We start from the raw sequence: 13,668 nt of genomic DNA, 5'->3' as shown, positions 1-13,668 counted from the left end.
CCACTTAAACCACTCCAAAGCAGTTGTAAGAAGAGGGAGGTAAACATTTAAGTGTCCAACACATCACATCTGTTTGACACCCCCAAAAAGTGACTTTACCACAGAAGCCTGAGGTCCAACTCATGCTGTGTGTATGGCACCAAGCACAACCGGCTTCTGCCCCGTGCATATGGCTCCAGCTTACTGTTATCATAAAAGTACTGTCTGCTCATGCTAACAGCCTCTCCCCATGCCTGGGAGCAAGGAGCAAATCATCAGCTGCTCCATAACAGATACCCATAGCACCCATGACTCGCTGTAATTTGAAGGCAATATTAAGATGAAGATAACAACACAAGCAAACATGGTTATTTCCACTGCAGAAGGTATTTAATTTCCTGCTCGTTGCTGTTCCCTAGACAGAAGGACAGTATCAGCCTGGGGAACATCCCTGCTGCTGGGCTGCAGCACTGGATGGTGGTGTCCCCAGAATGTGACTCTACCACACAACAGCACAGTGTACACAGATGGAGTTTGGTCCCACCTGCACTCAACTACCACTACCTTTAGGTACCTAGTCAGGACAACAGGGAAAGATGCTACCCATCATGGGTCCACGGGACATGGGAATAATCACGAGATGGAGCTCACCGCGGAGACTTTGCTCACAACGTCCCTTGCGACCGCAAGGCCCTGCGCGAAGGTGCGGGCAGCCACGAACGCTCGCGTCACTTGTAGCTTGAGCTTCCTTGGCACGTCCCCGAAGGGCTTCAGCTGCTCAGTGTACTTGCTGACGCACTCAAGGTACTCGTCTGTGAAGTGGTACTGGGGGTTGACCAGCCGGAACATGCGCTCCAGCAAGCGCGCCCAGAACTCGTTGAGCATCTCCTCCAGGTTGACGTTGCCGCCCACGTAGTACCGCTTCAGCTCCACGAAGAGATCCTTGAACAGCTCCGAGTTCTGCATATACAAACGGCCGTACGTCCGCACGAACATGTCGTTCAGCGACTTCTCGGCGTTTTCAAGAAGTTCTTTGAAGAACTCTAGAAAAAAGGAAGAGAAGATACGATAAGCATGGCACTGGATTGTGTGTTCACACGCTTCTACGACCACTGCTATTGCTTAACTGGAAAATTCAGCACAATGAGACCATCACCCAAATGAAACAGAAGGTTAAAGGGCTCCCTAAAAATCTTCAAACAATTTGTAGATCTCAAAATTTTTGATTACTCTTCATAAAGCAATCCCCCCAACCTCTCTCCAGATCAGAACACTTGCACGAAGGAAATCTCTTTTGATGCAAATCTGAATACCATGACAAACGTCAGCAAAAAGAAAAAAGAAAAGCCAGTTTCTTATGTTACCATTCAGCCATCTTAAAAGAAATCATTTCAAAGCACAAGACTATAGGAAAACAAAAAGAAAAAAAGGTGGGTTTTTTTTTGTTAAACAGACGTTTTGCACAAATGGGTCTTTCTTTTCAGTTCTTGTCAAATCATTTTCTGAAATGATCATAAACCAGCCTCAAAAATAAACAAATTTTAATACATTTTAAAGACAAACCCAAAAATCTGCCTGCGGGTTCTTTCTCCTGTCTTGCAAGTTTGTCAGCTCCTGGGGCAGGGCCTGTCTCTAATTACCTAATTGGTCCTGATTGTAGATGGGGCTTCAGATGTTTGTGGCAGTATAAAAAAAAAACCCCAATTAAGCCAGAATTTGCTCAGAATCCAAAGGCTAAACACTTGGCACAAGAACGACGAGATTTTTTCAGATGACAAAGGACAGACAGGAGCCCTTGGGTTTCTTCACTTTCTAAAAGCAAATCCCCACTTCGGTTCACCCTCCAAGAGCACCAGACAGCCCGGTGCCGGAGAGCAGCCGCTGCCGAAGCGCCGTCACCACATCTTGGCAGTGCCACATACATTTCCTATGCCAATAACGAGCTGACCTGACAACATCTGACACGTCAGATGCATCTGCGAGGTCAGCTTAAAGAACATCCCGCGCCAAGCCAGTGCCACCAAAGCCCGGCACGTGGGTCCAAGCAAAGACCGCCCTACTGCAAAGCCTTTGCCTTGGAGATTTGGTGTAAATGAATTAAATTAAAATAAAAAATAGGGGAGGGGTCCATAAAGTCAACTGCATTTGGGGCATTTTGGAACAAAACTCCACGCTACGTGGCCTTGGGAAGGAGCTAAGGAGAGCAAGAGTAGGTGTCGCCAGGACAAACCACCACGTGCCGGCAGTGCTCGCGCCAGGCTGCCGCCCGTTTGCTCCAGCCCCGTGGGGCACGCCGGCACCCCGGGGTGCGGGCACAGCCTCTCCACCACCACGCACGGCACAGGCGAGGGAGCGTGTTATTTTATGCATGCCACCAGCAATTGAGGATTCTGACCTCTGCTTTTCTGTGACTCATATTCAATAAATATTTTTTAATAAAACATGCCTCTGTGGTTTTTTTAATCCTCAAAGGAGTAATGTTTAGAGCCAGAAATTGTTAGAAGGAGCGAGGGGGGAAATAATTTGGCCCAGTGTGAATTTAAACCTTGTTAAAACGTATTACAAGTATGCTGAAGTTCAGATTTTCGTCTTCAAAGTGCTCCAGTACAAACAAAGCCTAACACAGAAAACATTTTCTGGAAAAACTGAAACATTCTTTGAGTTCCTGATGAACAAAGTCATGGGGCTTGGGGCCTGACACGGCTGTATATAATGCAGCCTCTTAGGAGCACAAGAGAAATGATCCAGGGAAGAAGAGATTGATTTCAAACACCCGACACGTCCTCTGTCCAATATCAGCAGGAACCTCCACTTTCGTTCCCATGACTGGCATTTCCTCTCCAGGAAGATTTTTTTCTGTTGAGTTTATACTATAGAGATTAGCTTGGTGTATATTAATTTCTAATTCACTTAATCATTTTGAAGGCTCACTTCCTTCCTTTGCTCAGACCTTTTAGTACCACCAAATAAGTTGTTTATTTAAATATACTTTTGTGCCAGGCACAAGAGCTGGCAGATGCAACAGCAAACTCTTCAAATTAGATTTTGAAATTATATTGATAGGAAATCTATTAAATACTTCTAACCACCAGGCTAATAGAACCCAAAGCAATGTTTTAAGCCAGGAAAGTTATCTCAAGTAATACATCCACATTACCACAATCAATTTATTCTCCTGCCCCAACTCATTTTATTGGTTACACTCCAAAGTGGAAGTTGAATAAACTGTATCCAGGCTTTAGAGCACTTCATCTCTTTGCAATTTTTCATGCAGGCTAGAACCAGGTCTGTTCATTAATTATCCTGAAAAAAAAATGCAACCTAATTAGCAGCAAATACCTATGCACCTGCAGTCTTCCAGCCAGCAGCTTTTCCTTGCCTGAAAGGAAGGTAAATAAAGGAAATGAAAACTTCCCACAAAAGCAGCCACTGCTAAAACCTCACCACAGCCCTGCTGAAGGAGGCACCACGTACGCACAAAGCCAGAGTCTCTGGCTCGAGCTCCAGACAGCGTTTTCATCGGCAGAAAACACCTTTTCTCAAGCGCCACTTTCCAAATAAGAAGGGGAGGAGGACAGGGGAGGCTGCCTCTGCAGTCCAGAGTCAGCACCCACCCTCCCACCCCGCAAAGCTTCTCCACCAGTATGCGTCTGCATCCCCAAACCACACCGAACGCGATGCCCTGGTGACTGGTGCTGGTGGCTTGGCCCATGGGTGGCCTCGCTGGCACCTTGAGGCTCCTGGGGTGAGGGTGAGGTTGGGAAGGTGGAGAAGAGGGATGCCAAGCCCAGCACCGAGGGCAAGGAGCCACCCTATGCCAGCAAGCAGGGATGGACCCCGCAGCGGGATGTGCATGGAGACATTTTCCTCCATGCAATGCATAGCACTCTTAACTTGGTCAGCAGCAGGGATTAAATGAGATATATATTTTATATATATGTTTTACTCTAGCTGTTGGCATACTGTAAGTCTGCATCCTCAGTTTCTGTCTCCCCTTAAAGAAATCACCTTGGGCACAGGAAGGAACGTTAAGCTTTTCTTTGTGCAAACCACGGGCACAGACGTCTGCAACAACGAGAAAAAAGCCCAAAAGTCCTTTTTATGACTTAAATGCTAATCTGACTAGTAACTCTCTACATCTAATTAGATATTAATTCTCCCCTTCACAGAAACAAGCTGATTAGCAAACACCAACGTAACCCAGCATTAACCTTGCCACCACAAGAAGAAAAATGGCAGGTTCCTCTCTTAACGTCTTGACTGTTTGCTGGGTAAAATAAATGACCACCTTTCATTTGTATTAGAAGTTGACTTGTTCTCAAACAAAGCAAACACACAAAGGCCTCCGCTGCTTATTTTACAGCACTGTAAAAGCACGTTTTACAGCTGTGTTGCAAGCAATCTGTACTCATTAAATTATCACTCTGACAGGCTTCCTGTGAAAAGCTGTCAAACGCCAACATTTTTCACAGACGACAAATCATACTTTGCCAGTGCTCTCCGAGACGCCGCTATCCGGAGGGATGGCAGGATCTCCCCTTTCCCTACCAGTTATCTTGTTTAAACTCCCAGAACAAGGGCTGGCCCCTCTGTCCACAAACAGGCCACAGCACACACACACAACGCTGGGAAGGGCTTCACAAACTGACCCGCGGGAGCAGCACGTGGCTTCAAGGTCTCCCTGGTTCTTCGAGCTAAGAGCAGAGCACAGAGAGATGTCTGGGTTACGCGGAGAGGATGGACCACGGACAAGGTGCTGGGCTAACAAGGCTCAGCCAGCTCTGGGCCAACCTGATACAGGAGCGAGTCCACGTTTTACTGCTTTACCCCATCCCAGCTAAGCCCTGCTGATGCAAAGTCACCTTGGGGTGATGCTCAGGAGGACGAGCACAGGGGCGAGGGTACCAGCGCTGCCATCCCCAGAGCACAGCCAAGCTGCCCCGTGGGACCAGAGCCACAAAACCTTTCCTAACACCAAGAAGAAAGTTTAAAATTTGCCCGTATTGCAAAATAAATCCTGTGGACACTACGGATTTCATTGCCCAAAGCAAGATGACATTTCCAATGCAATTAACTTTGAGAGATAGAAAAGGCAGTAATCTGCAGTCAGGCAATCTACAGCTCTGGGCTCTGTTTATTCTTTTAACATGTTTGAATTTCAGGGTAGAATTTCAATGGCCAACATTCGAGGAAAGCCCAGAGATGTCATTAAATGGTAAGAAAGACTGGATGTGACATATCTGGTATTTCTTCAATAAGAAACCTGGGACAAGAAAAAAAAAAAAATCTCTGCTTTTGAACAAACCCTTCCATAAAAGTGTACAGTGGGAAACATAACCACACTTGCTTGGCAATTCCCTTTTTTTCAGGTAATGAGATGTATTACCTATTTGCAGCTTGAGGGCAGACCAGCCCTGCCAGTAACCCAGCAGAGGAGAGCACCACACCTCCCCAAGGTGCTTCCACGTGACATCAGTTTCCACCGCCAGAATAATTCAAAACAACCTTTCTTCCAAATTGTGGATACATGAGGTACTTGAAAAAACACAATCACTCCACCCACTGCGAGGCACAGGGCAAATCCCACCTCCAGACAACACATGCACTTCCTTGGATTTTTGTACCTAATATTATTTTTTTTATCTTGGGTTCATAGGTCTCATCTGAAAATATCCTTTTTTTTAAGTACGAAGGGATGCAACATTTTCCTATTCCTTGTGCTAACATTTTCGGATATATTAAGAGTGGGATTCTCATACAAGAGGGCTTTTGATGAGGAGAGCCTGCTGCTGTAGGGCACAGTCCTACCTAAATCAAAGACAGCTCCCAGAAATTAGATGAACACATCAAAGGTTCCCCTTCACCCACAGGCAGGTCTGGCATTTTCCTATGAAAGCTGGTGACAAAGGAAGAAGCAGAAAAACTCCTGCCACCACTGGTACAGTCAGCCCATCAAGCAGGACCGAAGCACCGGTGTCCTCTGCCCCTCCAGCCGCGCCCCAGGCAGGGAGTCCTTAGGGCTCAACCCATAGCTGACCACCGTAAGAGTGCAAAGTTTTGCCTTGAATTTCCTGATGTTCACAAATGAAACACATTTATTTCAGAGAATAATTTCACACAGAGAAGCACAGCGCTCTACGACATCCCACTTGTTCCTCTTCCAACAACTGCAAAGAGTCAAACCGTAAGCGACCCAAGGCTCAGCACCAAAAAAACGCACATTTTATAGAGCAGAAGAAATCTTAACTGCAGTGCAAAAAAAAAAAGGCAGAGAGTCTTATCCAAGAGCTCAGCAAGGCCGTTGAGCCAACGTGCTCTCTACAGCTGCCCATATGTTGGCCATGTTTGGGTATTCTGGTGTCCTTCCAAAAGGAGACCCGGGCTACCATGCACCTCTCTGCTCCCAAAGGCCACCAGACGTGCTACATTTCCCACGCACCAGGTTTGCTTTGTTTAGAGCTGTGTTTTCAACTTGCCTTATTCTGATTGAGGTTACCAAATTAACCATGCAAACAGATACCAGGTAGACATGCAATTACTCAACACACCTTAAAAACCAAATAAAACCAGGCTCAACCATGCAGAGGGAACATGCTGAATTTTTATGGGCACAATTAATTAGTTTCAGATAATTTGCCACCCAGCTTTTTGGGTATACTCTTAATACGTTGTCCAGATTATGATTAATTAAGGAACGTCTGTCTCACCGAAACCTTTAATTTGCTTGTCTGTATAGACAATTATGCTTTCTAGTGCATGCAGGAGAACACTGCCACAAAGAGATTAATTATAACTTCTCATAAAATGGTTTACTCATAAAATGTCCACAACAGCAAGATGGATTCCCAGACGGATACTCTCGCCCGAGCCACAGCCGCCGGCACCGTCCCAGCGCTTTCGCAGAGGTGCATCTGTGGATGCAGACTCCACCCTGCAGCTGCTCTCTACCATGCGAAGCAAAATTCAATCCAGACAGATAAAAGGAATTTAGAGGAAAAGAGACGAATGTTTCACAGCTCTTTTCACCTCGAAGGTGAAGCCATCCGTAGCCATGCCACCAAAGGAAAAAGAGGGGTTTTTTTTCCCTAAATGTGCCTCATTACTTTTAATATACTTTCACTTCCTTTATTGCATATACCGCATTTGTAATTTCCACCAGGGAAAAACAAACCATGGCTTAACAACCTTTTTCCAGAAGTGTTGAGAAACCGATGAATACATAGTGTTAACACATTTATTGAATATGAACTCAGGAAGGGCAGGGCAAATCCACAAGCTGTTTCTCTGTCCTGTTTTCAAACATGTGTTAGCACTTACTGACATGGGAAGAACTCTTCCATGGAGTTTGAAGAAGTACAGGCTTAAATCACACCAGTGTCACAGCAACAGCCCCAACACGTGAACCCTGAAGAGCTGGAAGGCACAACAACATCTCCCCAAACTTTGCTTGATTAGTGAAAGGTTTCAAGACAATAACAATTGGGCTGTAGCCTCACAGAGAAGAAACAACCAACCACAAAAAAACCCCCAGGATTTCTAGAACTTGTTTCTGGAGGGCCTGAGAGCCTAATCTTCATCTGCACCCTGGGGCTGGCAGGAGCCCAGAAGAGCAGGGCAGGAGATAACACACAGCATGAGATCACCACCATCACACCGAGACAGAGATTGTTAAAAGAATAAGAAGCAATGAATGAGAAAGAAAAAACAGTGTGGAGATTGCTGTCTGTGATTCAAGAAGCAAATAGCAGCACATTGCATCCTGCTGCATGTAGCAGTCATCCCACGAATTAGGAAAGCAGCGACAGCAGAAATGCCCCTGGTCCCCTCTTGGTCCATCCCACGCAGCAGGACCAGCCCAGCCTTCACAGCTTCCTCGTCCCTACTTCCAGGGACCATCACTGCTCACACATCCTGTTCTGGGTCAGCTATAGCGGGTTTCTCCTGCTGCTCCCACCCTGCCTGCTCCCTGAGCAGCAGGTCCTTCATTCCCAGCCCTTCCATCCTCCTCGTGACCAACAGCCATCTTCCCCAATGCACCTCCCTTGCTGCTGCTGCTTCTTCTGCCTCCATTTGCCTGCTCTTCCCTCCACTTCCCCTGCTCCATGTCTAATTTTCACTGCACCTATTCCTCAGCCTCAACTGACCTTGCAAACACATCTATTATTTCTCAGCTGCTTCAGCCTGCTGACCCACGTCCATTTGGTACCAACACACCAACTTCCCACCCCAAACAGCAAACATAATCTGCAAAATCTGAAAGTGAGTTCCTTCAGGTTGCCTCCCACATACCCCCCATTCAGAGAAGCTTTCTGGGACACTCACTAAGGTATTTCACACATACGTATTTTTCCAAGCCTCCCTTCCTACTGCTGTTAAAGAGCTTGAGGAGGATCTGTGCTGCTGAACAGTGGGGATGGCTCTCTTGTTCCCGTTACCTCAGTTCCCCTCATCTCATTATATTTGGACAGAGAGCTCTTCCAGCTAGGGCCACCTCTCTTATTTGTTCATCCACAGATAAACACTAAGACATTACAGTACATTCAACACTAACAAAATAGCTCCAGCTCTGCACTGGTGGAATATCACACCCCCAAACCCACCACAGGACCCTAAAACACCACCAACTCAACGGGCATCCAGGGGAGCAGCTCCCAGGACTATCCAAGCAATCTGAGCCCGCACATTGGCTAGGTGGCTCCTTTGTGCAGGAAGAAGGAAGAGAGAGTTAATTTTAAACAGACAAACAATAGCTCATTGACTGGTTGACAGCAATTAGTAACCAGAGAGCACCAGGCACGTTTCCTGTAGCCAAGTATAAGGCGTGCTGCCCACATCTTTGCTTTTGGAAAAAAAAAAAAAAAAAAAAAAAAAGGGTAAAAGCAGTTTCCCCGTGATCTTAACAGCAGAACTGCTTGGACCTGAGATGGCAGAAGACCCTCTGATCCCTCCAAGCCCATACACAAAGTGGTTTAGCCCACTGCTGAAGTCTTTGCTCAGTTACAAAATCTTGTCTCTTTTTTCCACCCCCGCAACCTACAAGGCAGGAGCCTCCCCGCTTTGAGATCTCCTCCTTCTGGGATGACTTGACCTCAGGATCTTTCTGAGCCACCTATAACAGAGGTCTGATCCCCCATTGTCAGAGGAGCATCACCCTTCCCAATGAACAAGACTAAAAGTCACAGCAGTTTATGTACCTCCTTAAAAATCTCCAGATGGAGAGGAGACGGTTAAATGAAAACAAAGAATAAACAAACTTCCACTGTACAGACAGCAGACAATTTGTTTCATTATTGTTGCAGTGAGTGGGAAAGCACAAACAAAAGCCCACAAGTGGGATTTTCTAAATGAAGCGTGTTGGTGGTCGCTCCCTCTTGCTTCTCCTAAATCACTCCATCCTTACCCCAGGTAAGCACAGGTCCGAAACCAAGTCTGTCTGAAGGACTGGCTGTCAGCAACCGTGTCTTCAGCAAAATTTGAGGGATCTTCCCACTGCTTTCTGCCCTGGTTGGTATAAGGTTTGGTACCATCCCTTTCTGGAGAGGGAAGAACAAGGCTGACTTCATCTAGACGTGAGTGGCAGCAGATAGACAAAACCCCTCTATTATTTGTACGTTAATGACACAGTCATCATCAGCACGCTCACCAGAGGATGGGTTGTAATGGTAGAGCTCTCCCCACCACACAGATTTATTCAGAAGCACAAACACCATGCGGCTCTGGCACAGCAAGCATCAAAGGTCCACCTTGTCTCTACCCTCAGCACTCCTGCTGTGCCACAACACCTGGAGCTGCCTCCCGCAGAGATAAATGTGCCAGCAGCGAGGACCAGCCCCACGGTCCTGGGTGCCACAGATACGGGGGACCCTGGCACGTGAGCAGGATGAGGCCCCGGATCTCTGCTCTTGCAGGCAGTTTCCAATAAAAGAGTTAATGCGAGATGAAGGCCCCCAAAGGGCAGTTATTTCGGTAAGGCAGAGCGCCCCGATGCTCTGCCAAATTCTAACTATAGGAGCAGTCGGCTGGGCACCTGCGGGGCTCATCTTTCACCGTTTGCCTCCGCACTGCCTGGAGCAGCCAAGAGGAGACCACCGAAAACCTTCCCTCGTCCCTTCTGACTCATTCCCAGTTATTAATACTTCCCGCCCATGTGTCCCGCTGTCCCAGCACACCTCCCTGCTAACTCCTACCTGGAGACAGCGGCTGGAAGCCAAGGGTTATCCGAACAACAAAAACTACATTCAGAAATGAAATTCTGATGCCACCAAGCTGTGTGGTGTAGTTGACATGCTGGAGGGAAGGGATGCTATCCAGATGGACCTTGACAGCCTTCAGAGGCGGGCCCATGCAAACCGCATGAAGTTCAACAAGGCCAAGTGCAAGGTCCTGCACGTGGGTTGAGGCAATCTGAAGCACAAATACAGGCTGGGCAGAGAATGGATTGAGAGCAGCCCTGAGAAGAAGGACTTGGGGGTGACAGTTGATGAGAAGCTCAACATGAGCCAGCAATGTCCACCTGCAACCCAGAAGGCCAACTGTATCCTGGGCTGCATCACAAGCAGCATGGCCAGCAGGTCGAGGGAGGTGATTCTGACCCTCTACTCCACTCTTGTGAGACCCCCACCTGCAGTACTGCATCCAGCTCTGGGGCCCCCAACATAAGAAGGGCATGGAGCTGTTGGAGCGAGTCCAGAGGAGGCCACGAAGATGATCAGAGGGCTGGAGCACCTCTCCTATGAAGACAGGCTGAGAGAGTTGGGGCTGTTCAGCCTGGACAGGAGAAGGCTCTGGGGAGACCTCATAGCAGCCTTCCAGAACATGAAGGGGCTACAGGAAAGCGGGAGAGGGGCTTTTTATAAGGGCACGTAGTGATAGGACAAGGGAGAATGGTTTTAAACTGAAAGAGGGGAGATGTAGATTAGATATTAGGATGAAATTCTTTACTATGAGGGCAGTGAGACACTGGCACAGGTTGCCCAGAGAAGCTGTGGGTGCCCCCTCCCTGGCAGTGTTCAAGGCCAGGTTGGATGGGGCTTTGAGCAACCTGGTCTAGTGGAAGGTGTCCCTGCCTATGGCAGGGGGGTTGGAACTAGATGATCTTTAAGGTCCCTTCCAACCCAAACCATCCTATGACTGCAGGGTTTTTTCCCCAGTTCCATCAGAGTTTGGTAGGTATTTGGCCAATGCCCCCCCAACCAGTCACTTGGACTCAGCCACAAGCCAGGTACTGGACATAACTCACGCACCCAAGAGTAACAGAGGGTTCGCACTAGAAGATCAAGGGCACCCTGGGATGCTTCAAAGATGCACGGCACGATTGTGCTTTATACCTGTGGCTACTCTGCCCAACACAGACACGGAGCCCACAAACACGGGTCCCTCTCCAACCCCTCTTCCCGGTCCCTGCGCAGCAGAGGGGTGGGCGCACCACGGTCTCAGGGACCCCTGGCCGGCTCCTGCTGTTTGGATTTGGTTTCTTTCCGCTCATTGTCCCCAAGGGGTTTCGTTTTACACTTCTGTATTTGTTTTATCTTAAACGCTAATGGAAAAGTCAGGGGGAGAGGATCAGAAACAGAACTCTTGGCATTTAACAGCTTCCCAGATGCTGGCTCGGGCTGTACGGTTTTGTACAAATCCTTCTGTCGCTTGGGCATTGGGAACAGCAAACCTACTGCCAGCCCAGACAGGGACAGACCATCTCACGTTCGTCTCCTGTACAACAAGGGTTGCAGAAGCTTGCTTGCCTTCCCTAAATCCAAAGCGCACAAAAAAGGACAACACTCGGTTTAAGTGCAACAGCACAAGTGCTTGTGAAACGCAGGGGCAGGAGAACAAGCAGCCGCTTGCCGGACTCGGCCCCGCAGGGCAAAGCCTCAGCAGCCCCTCTGCTCACAGGGGCTTGGGGTCTGCTCTCCCCCATCACTCTGCAACCAGCCTACAAAAATAATTTGTCCCCCTAGAAAAGGCCCGGCACTACAGTTACGTCTTCCAAGAGATTCAGGAGGTGTCTTTAATAAGAAAAAACTAAGAATATATCTTATCTAGGAAGTAACAGAATAGCAGAAATGCTGAAGAGTTATGGGCTATGTCTTGTCCCTGCTCCAACTCCTCAAAACAGCTGAGCAATTTCCCCAAAGCACTGCTTGGCTAGCACAGACCCCAGAGTGGAAAACTTCAGCCTGAAAGGGCAAAAGAGGTGAAAGTTCAAGTTTAATAAATGGGACCGAGCTTTTATGCAGTCTTAATGTCACCATTAATCCTATTAATGTTATTAATCCCTGGGAGAGGGAAGGGGAGGGCACTAACTGGTGAAGATGAGGAAAGGCAAAGGAGATTTAAAAAAAAAAAAAAAAAAGGGAGGGTACGGTTTAAAGCCCTGACTACTATAGCTGCTTCTGTGGCATGAGATGTCACCACACTCACACAGCTTTGTGGCTTTCCCATGGCTGTCATTGTCATGGAGGGAGACGCTTACATGGCCAGAGAATCTCACCCGCTAATTTCTCAATGAAGCCCATAAACATATCTGAGATCACGTATGCCAGAAAAAACAGCATATCCTCACTTCTAAAAACATCTAGTAATGGGGAATCTGACAACCCCCAAAGTATTTTTTATTTTATCAAAAAAGCATTTCCCTTACTGCGGAAAATATATACCTTACTGCTACGCTGGGATCAGGCTAGGGGTTTAAATTACAAACAGGAGAGATCCCCACGAGCATACTGAGCTGTACTGTAAGCAAATATTTAGACAGGATATATAAAATGTGGGGACTCCAAAGCTTCAGTCTTCTCACAGTGTCTGCAAACCGAACACATGAAGGAGGACCTGACGCTGTCACATTACGCTTTAGGAGCTGGAATGACTTCTGCTCAGCCCTTTGGGGACGGACAATCATCAGCTTGTTCCATGTTCCCGATTAAGAGGAGATAATCCATTTCTGTAAGGCTTTGGTGTCAGATCAGAGCAATTCTGGCAACGGTTCCAACAGCACACAGCACTCCGGCAACAGCTGATGCAAACACTCCACAAGCCATGGGGCACCCCAGCCTCCACCCAAAGGACGTGCCGCCACTTTGACCATGCTTTTGCAGCAGCAACTGCTGCAAAGGTCAAGCACATAACGAAGGCAGCACGGGTTTGCCTCTCCTCTCGGACCTGAATGTCAAGGTTGAGAGATTAGCAGCCAGAGAACCCGCAACAAAGCTTTTCAAAGAGCTGGAGGACACGGTTTGCTGCTTGAGCTGCATCCTGGAGCGGCCTTTTGCCGAACGGGGATGTATCACCCTGCAAGAGGGGTGTTCGGCCCATTTGCTGGGAGACCAGTTAAGTGAAGTGAATTTGGTCTCTGCAATAACTGACCTTGCCTGCTCAGTCCCTCTACACAGCTGTAGCACAGAGGATTTCTTGTTAAACAGAGGAAGGTGCACAGCTCCTTTTGTGTCAGCTGTATTTTCATTTGAATGGATTTAGCTACTGGTAACGAGGCAACCCCAAAGAGCTGCAAACACTAAAATCAGAGCATGGGCCCATGCAAAGGAAGAGCTCTGGAAGGGATCGCGTGCTTTTGCAATCTCATTCCTAGATGTCGGGACAAACATATGGGTCTTGATTGCCTCTCCTTACTGCAGTTTGGGCATGTTACATCAAAAAGTGTGGGAAGAATTATGTTGGGCAAGGAGAACTCAA

General features: G+C 47.6%; 1 protein-coding gene across 1 annotated transcript in view; it reads right to left on the bottom strand.

The window, feature by feature from the left end:
• GPC4 (glypican 4) overlaps nucleotides 1-13,668 on the bottom strand; it is a 72,056-nt gene that overhangs the window by 24,510 nt on the left and 33,878 nt on the right. The window contains exon 3 of the mRNA XM_068411816.1: nucleotides 631-1,022. Coding sequence (XP_068267917.1) covers nucleotides 631-1,022 — 392 coding nt within the window. The remainder of the gene's footprint in view (nucleotides 1-630; nucleotides 1,023-13,668) is intronic.

The sequence above is a fragment of the Nyctibius grandis genome, chromosome 13 (genome assembly GCF_013368605.1).
Source record: "Nyctibius grandis isolate bNycGra1 chromosome 13, bNycGra1.pri, whole genome shotgun sequence".
Classification (NCBI taxonomy): domain Eukaryota; kingdom Metazoa; phylum Chordata; class Aves; order Nyctibiiformes; family Nyctibiidae; genus Nyctibius; species Nyctibius grandis.
This window is presented reverse-complemented; position numbering and strand designations above follow the sequence as displayed.